At 64.9% G+C, this 7,129-nt stretch overlaps 1 protein-coding gene across 2 annotated transcripts; it reads left to right on the top strand.

The window, feature by feature from the left end:
• The first annotated feature begins 2,026 nt into the window (after positions 1–2,026).
• ADIRF (adipogenesis regulatory factor) lies at positions 2,027–5,859 on the top strand. Of its 2 annotated transcripts, XM_070569632.1 has the most exons (5): positions 2,027–2,605; positions 3,079–3,175; positions 3,380–3,723; positions 5,366–5,428; positions 5,663–5,859. In XM_070569632.1, exons 3-5 carry the CDS (start codon positions 3,663–3,665, stop codon positions 5,767–5,769), a joined length of 231 nt encoding a protein of 76 aa, XP_070425733.1. In that variant the 5' UTR covers positions 2,027–2,605; positions 3,079–3,175; positions 3,380–3,662; the 3' UTR covers positions 5,770–5,859. The 2 variants fall into 2 exon arrangements, with proteins under 2 accessions (XP_070425733.1, XP_070425723.1); XM_070569622.1 differs by having other exon boundaries at positions 2,585–3,723.
• The last annotated feature ends 1,270 nt before the right edge of the window (positions 5,860–7,129 follow it).

Below are 7,129 nucleotides of genomic sequence, written 5' to 3'. Positions count from 1 at the left end.
CTTTTAACATGGAGGAGACAGCCCTGCTTTTGGCAACTCCAGACACCCTCCGGGACACGCCGTCCACAGGAGCACAACACCCATATGGCCCCAGGTTTCGAGCTGTAGCGCACCCTCAGGACGGAGCCCGCTGATGCAGGAGGGCGGGGGACCTCCTGAGCCCTCCTGCCGTGTGTCCTTGGTGCCAGTGTCCTTCAGGGAACAGCGACACCCAACATCCCTCCTTGGAACAGACAGTAATGTTCAAAGATGTGGAGTCTAACCCACAGCGAGGACTCTCGGCGTCCTCCTCGGCAGAGGACATGACCCCCGGGGCCCCTCCCGCCCGGCCCCACCCAGCCTCTAGCTCCCCTCCAGGCTGGAGCTGGGCTTTCCCTCCCTTCCCCGAGAAGGCCTGTCAAGCATCATCAGAAATCACAACAGCTGAGATGCAGGCACATAAGGCTCCACCTTGAGAGGAAAAGAGCAGAAAAGGAACATTTGCTGAGCTCCTCCCAGGCCACAGATGCTGTGCAGCACTCTTTACCTCACTGAATCCTCTGAACAAACCTACTAGGAGGAGTTGGCATGATCCCAGTTTCGCTGAGAATGAGCTGAGGAACAGAGAGGTTAAATAACTTGCCCAAAGGCAAGGAAGCACCCGGATTGGGGACTGCAGGTGGGCTGGCCCCAGAGCCTCCCAGTTGACTCCCAGGTTCTGCTGTGGCCACCTGGACTGCATGGGCTCCAGTGTGCTTATGGCAGATGCCACCCCCCTCAAGGTTTCAGAACAAGCCAGGGCCTGGGCTGGTCGGTGTCCTACACGAAGGGCTGTTGGCATCACACCCCAGAGTCTTGTTCAGAGGTGGCTGAGCAGAGACCAGGTTGCCTCCACTTTGACACCCAGACAGTTTGGGCTCAGAGCATGTAAGTGACTTGCCCAAGGCCTCCAGCCCGGGGTGTGGGAGCCAGAGTGCACACCTGACTCCAGACAATGCTCTGTCCACACCACCTTCCCATCCTCCCTCTGTAGTGGGGAGCAGGGGTCAAGGGCAGCCGAGGGGGCTGGGGACCCAGTCAAGCACATGCTGAGATGGGTTGTATCCTAGCCCGCTGACTGTGGCATCTGTTGCTGACGAAGCAGAAAGGAGCAGGGGGCTGCTGGTCCCCCAGCCCTGTACACCGCACCATGGGAGGCATGAAGGGTCTGGAAGAGGTCCAGGGCAGGCAGGGGTGTTCCCGCCCCGGGGCCCAGACACTGCACATCAGCAGGCCTGTGCATGCCCCAGGAGCAGTTCACCAGGGGCCTGGGTGTGCCTGAGCTCCCTGGGCTGTAAGAGAGAGCAAGGAGGAGCCGGGCCCACTCAGGTCACTGGGCGGACAGGGGACACCTAGACCCGGCCCCTGGGGACAGCACTTCACGAGGTTCCCAGTGCCCCCGGCCTCTGCTGAAGGAGCCTGGAACGTCCCTGCTGCTTGTCCCCACCCTAGACACATACTCAGGGCCCATTCTTGGGATCAAAGGGCAAACATCACAGTCTGCCCCAGGCACCCCTTCCCCACCCCATGGGCACCTGCTGTGTGCTTTGCCTTGAAACCCCCTATCGTGTGCTCTTGCCGGTGGGGCTGCATCTCATCTTCCTGTCCTAGAGAAGGAAGGCCCCTCCTTACCCCTCTGCTTACCTGAGAGGCCAAGCACCCCGCCTGCTGTGAAGGGCCCTCGGCTCAGTGTGGGCACCTTTCAGCCCGTTTAATCCTCACAATAACACTTCAGGGGACATTCTGTTATTGTCTCCCCCCATCAAGGATGGGGACATTGAGGCTGGGAGAAATGAAGGGACTTGCCCCAGGGGGTCTTGGAACCCAGGAGCTCTGCCTCCAGTGCCTGTCTCCATTTTCACCTGCTTGGCCTGCCTGTCCCTCCCACAGAGGCCGCTGCCTCTCTGGCTGGCTCCTTGCCTGCTGGGCCTGGCACGAACAGCATCCGCGGCCCAGCGATGAGCTCACTGGAGCAGTGTGACAGCCCTTCCTGGCTAAAGGGACTGGTGCCGCTGGTGGGATTTCAGGAGGGCCGGCAGGCCCGGGGCCGGACTAGGCTCCCGCGAGGCCCGGAGGCAGCCCTCAGGCGGCTCCCTGCAGCATCTTTGCGCTCCGGGCTGGACCAGGCTCGCGGCCGGGAGGGGCGGGGGGCGGCAGCTTCGTTAGGCCGCTCGGCGTCCCCTGTCCCCTCGCCCTACCTGATTTCAGCTCCTGCTCCTTCCTCTTGCCCGGGGTTGACCTATCTCTATTAATCCATTCAGCGCGTGTGTTGTGTGTACCCCCGCCTCTCCCCGCCCTCCGCCCCCAACTATTGGAGGCAGGGCAGGGGCCAGAGGAGTGGACCTGGGTGGGGAGGGGCCACCCAGAGCTCCAGAATAGGGGAGACCTCAAGAGAGGTGCAGAGACAGGCTCAGACAGGGAATCCGAGAGCGTGGCCGCGCGGGGTGGAGACGCCCAGGGGGTGCGCGGGTGCCTCCGGAGCTCGAGAGGGCTGGGAGGCCGACCTGCGCCCCGGAGGGCCAGGGGGTTGTGCCTGGCCAGTCGTCTTGCTGTCCCCGGGATCCCTGTCTCCTCCACTCGCACGCAGGTCTCTAACCCCCTCCCGGCGCCCCTGGGGCGTCACCACGCCCCGAGCGCACCCCATCCCTGGGCGATCTGAGTGGCCTGTGGCTCCACGGCTCTCTTCTTCGCTGTGTGACCTGGGGTGCTTCCTGCCCAACTGGTCGGGCTTTGGTGACCGGCAGCAGTCTTCTCGCCTGGGCCGGCCACACACGGACCGCCCTCTCCGTTACCTCCCATCCACTTCGGGCCACATCGTCCCCAGGGGCGCGGGCGGTGATCGCCCTCTCCAGGGGGCATTTTACCCTCCCCTACCCACCGCAGTGTCCGTCAGGTCCCAGTGGCCGCTGGGCAGATGGCCAGTCTACAGTGTCCAGGCCGAGTGTGTGCGGACAGGTGGCTGGGAGGTGTCAGGGCCCTAGGGTTTACTGCCCACCGATGCGGATTCGAGTCTCTAACGTGTGAGTTTGGGTAAGACCTAACTCGCCCTCTGTGTCTCAGTTTTTTCTTATCAACTAATTAAGAACACCCATTTCACGAGGTTGTTGTAAAGATCGGACCTGAGGCTGTAAAGTGTTGGGGCGGCGTGGGGCACAAGGTAGGTGCTCAATAAAAAGGAGCTGCTGTTATTAATTTCAACTCCAGCCTTGAGATGCTGACCTGGCGCAGACCCAGCGCTCACCAGTTGGGGGACCCTCAAGGTCGAGGAGGGAGGGATCACGTCGAAGGGGTGGGGGGAGGTATGCGTGGGCCCCCTCCTGCCCCCAGCCCCTCTTTGGCCCCAGATGCAAACCCTCTACAGCCCCTAGCCCTTCTCTGGACCCTAGTTGGGGCCGCCGCCCTCCCACCGCGGCCCACCTGAGGCCAGGATGTGCCTCCGGCCGGCGGAATCTGGAGCAGCGCCCGTCACTCCCTCGAGCCTGTCTGCTGGGAACCGCCCCGCCCTGCGCCCCCCGCCCCCCCTCCGCGAGGCGGGCCGGCCCTGGGGCGCCTTAAAAGGCAGAGCTGACACTCCGGTCGTAGCCGCGGCTAGCAGGATCCAACGTCGCTGCGGATACCCTTAACAACCTCGCAGACCCCCCGCCATGGCCAGCAAAGGCTTGCAGGACCTGAAACAGCAAGTGGAGGGGGCGGCCCAGGAAGCCGGTGAGGCCAGCGCGCGACCCGGGGCACACGCAGCGGGCGCCCGGCTGGAGGCACCCGGCAGAAGCCGGCGCTCTGCGCGGCCCAAAAGTGCGCGGGCGGCTCAGCCTCAGAAGGGCCCCCCGGGACGCAGGGACCCGGCAGGACGCCCGCCCGGACCAGCCCAGGGGATGATGCCTTGCGGGAGGCGGGGGAACAGCTGCGCCCCAAGACTGGAGCCATCACGGGAGGCTGCGCCGACGGGGAGCGGCCCCACCCCGGTCCTTAGGGGAGGATGAAAGTCCATGAGACAGCGTGCTCTGCCCGCTGGGGGCTCCACGCACGGGACGGGATGGGATGGGGAGATGGCTCCAGACTCCATGGGCTTTGAGACCTCCTCCCACCGACTTGGGAAAAATGTTCCCTTACTTTTAAGTCCTCACCCAGGGGGCCTTCCCACCCTCCCGCGGCAGGGCAGCTCCCAGCCTTGGTTTCTCTGCCTCCACCCCTCTCCTCCTCAGACCTGAGGTTACAGTTGGGGGCCTCAGAGAGGGGGGTGGTGGGTTAGAGGCGAGGGGATGTGAGGAGACCCCTGGGCTCACCAGCGTCAGGTCTTCCCGCCTCCCTTGGGACTTCAGCTCCCCATCTGTCCTGCACACGTCCCAGTCAACAGACAGCATCCAAACCAACCCCTCCTTCACCAGTGCCCCAGGGAAAGCCCACAGTTGCCCCCCGAGACTAAAATGCTACCAGGAAGCCTCTGTCTACAGGACCCTTCCTCTGGGCCTCACTTTCCCCATCCGTAAGCTCCTTCTCAAAGCCTCCTTCTCTTTGGTCCTGACTGGCTGTCAGACAAAGCCCCCAGGAGCCTCTGTGAGCAGCAGATCTAGGGCCTGCCTGAGCCCCCACCCCCGTCCCCCAGCGTCTGGGTAAGGCAGGCACCTTCCTGTGAGCAGCAAGGATGAGTCAGTTCTCCGGAGGCCAGAGCCACCTGTCTGCCCATCCAGCATGGGGGAGGCATCTGAGCCCCTGGAAACCCTGTTCAGCACAGGCACAGAACTTGGGTCCAGAGGTGATGGCCCGAACTTGAAGTTGCCCCTCCTTTCTGCACTTGTTTCCTAATGCCTTAAGCCGCCTGCCCACAGGGCACTGGCATCCTTGCTTGTGTGCCCGGGGGCCAGGCACAGGAGGGAGGAGGTGGTGAGAGGGAGGAGGTGGTGAGAGGGCCTTGGAGAAGCGGGCGCCCCAGGGCAGGAAGTGGGATTCAGGCATCCAAGTCGGGCTTCTGGGGGAGAAGTTGCTCAGGAGGGCAGGGTTCTTCCTGGACCATGCCCAGCAGCAGCAGCCACAGCCCAGATGCAGCTCCAGCCCAGCCCGGCCCTGCCTGCCTTCCTTTGTGGGCATATTCTCAGCAATCCTGGAGATGGGAAGGGAAGCAGGCCAGAGGGGAGGGGCCCAGAGTTACAAATAAACAAGAACACCCAAGGGGCATGGAAAGGGCTCATGTGTCTCAGGCCTGGGTGGCCTTGGTCAAGGGATTTTTCCCTGGATGGCATTGGCCCCTTGGGCCAGTGGGACTGACTACTCTAGAGAACAGATAGGGGTGGCAATGTGGGGCCCCTATGGCTGCCCAATGAGGGGGCTAAAGGCCACATCTCTGTTCCAGTGACAGCGGCCGGAGCAGCAGTTCAGCAAGTGGTGGATCAGGCCACAGAAGCAGGGCAGAAAGGTCTGGTGGGGCCCAGCAGGCCGGGGGGGGGGGGGGCGCAGTCAGTCCCAGCACACTTCCCACCCCACCCCGCCCCTGCCCGGGCACACCCTTTCCTCGGCAGCCCCTCTGTGCACACTGCCCCACGGCCTGCTTCCTGGGGAGGGAGACGGTGCCAGGCTCGCCTGCATAGCTCTGGTTCCCCAGGGCCCCACCGTCACACGCCCTCTCCCGCCCTCTCATTTCCATCCCCAGCCATGGACCAGGCGGCCAAATCTACCCAGGAAACCATCGACAAGACTGCTAACCAGGCCTCGGAGACTTTCTCGGGATTCGGGAAAAAATTGGGCCTCCTGAAATGACAGAGGGGAGCCATGGGTGACACCTCCAGGCCCTGAGCTCTGGTCAGCGGCTGCTCCCTGGCTTGCGCCTCATTAAAGCACGTGTCCCTACGCTGCGTCCACTTCTTGCCTCCACACAAGCTGGGCCCAGCTGTCCCTTGCCAAGAGCGGAGCCCCCATATCCAGAAACCCAGCCTCCACCTCCAGAGTCCTGGCACTCCAAATTAGGAAACCTAGACGGACTGTTCGGTTCCCATCGTCTCAGCCGCGTATCCAACCGCTCCCTCATGCGAAGTTCAGTCCCCATTTAGGTACGTGCCCCTCCCCGGCTCGATCCAGGAGCCAGCCCCCGGCCCCGGTTCCAAATCCGCTCCCCCAGCTCCAGGAAACCAGCCCCTCCTAGGAAGGGGATACTCGGTCCCCGGATCCTCGAGGGGCTGCGCTCGGGGCGCCCAGGGCCGGGGCCTCAGGAACTTCTCCCTGCGAGGGGCGCCGGAGCACCCCCAGGCTGGGCGCCGGGAGTTCCCGGGAACGACTCGGAGCCGCAAGGGCGGGGCTTCCGGCCCTCGCCGCCCCGCCCGGCCCGCGGGCTGTTTGTGCGCGGGCCCCTCCCGGCCGTGGGCCACCGAGCAGGTTGGGACAGGCGACTAAGCGCCTCGGACTTGTAGGGTCGGGCGCGGCCGCCAGGAGGAGCCCCGCCCACGCCGCGCCCCCCGGGGAGGGGCCTGCGCCGCACGGGGCCGCGCACGTGGACGAGAAGCGCGCGGACCGGGCTGGGCGCGTGCGCGCGTGAGCCCCTCATCCTCACCCCGAGCATCCCCCTCCGGGACCGGCCGGTATCTGTGGTGCGGGACGAAGGCCGGCATTTGCGTCGGGCACGTCCCCCAGAGGGACCAGGGTTCCCGCACACCTAAGTCCCTCCACCCCCCCCCCCCCCAGCATGTGCCCGCGCACGCGACACCAGCCCTAGGGACGCCCTGCTGATGAGTGACTCACAGTTGCCGCCGGATAAGGCCCGGCCCTGGCGCCGGCGCGGACTCCTGCGCCCCCTGCGTCCGCACTCCCTGCCACCCCTCGGCTGGCGACGTCGCGTCTCCTGCCCCTCCCCCCCGCCTTGGCTCATGATGCCCCCCGCTCCGGACGAGCGCGCTGTCTGCTGGAGCACGCGCGGAGTCAGGCCGCTTCGTCTCCCAAGCACCGCTTACGCGGCGCTTCCCAGTTAGGGGTAGATGGAGAGGAAAAGCGTCGTCCGTCCTCCCCACGGTGACCAGGCCGGCTTCCTGGGATGCCTTCCGCGCCCTGCCGCTAGGGGGCTGTGTCCCCCCTCCCCCCCGCCCCACCCTTCCCCGCTCCTACCGGCTCTCGCTGTGAGTGACGATCT

This window comes from Equus przewalskii, chromosome 1 (assembly GCF_037783145.1).
Source record: "Equus przewalskii isolate Varuska chromosome 1, EquPr2, whole genome shotgun sequence".
Classification (NCBI taxonomy): Eukaryota; Metazoa; Chordata; class Mammalia; order Perissodactyla; family Equidae; genus Equus; species Equus przewalskii.
This window is presented reverse-complemented; position numbering and strand designations above follow the sequence as displayed.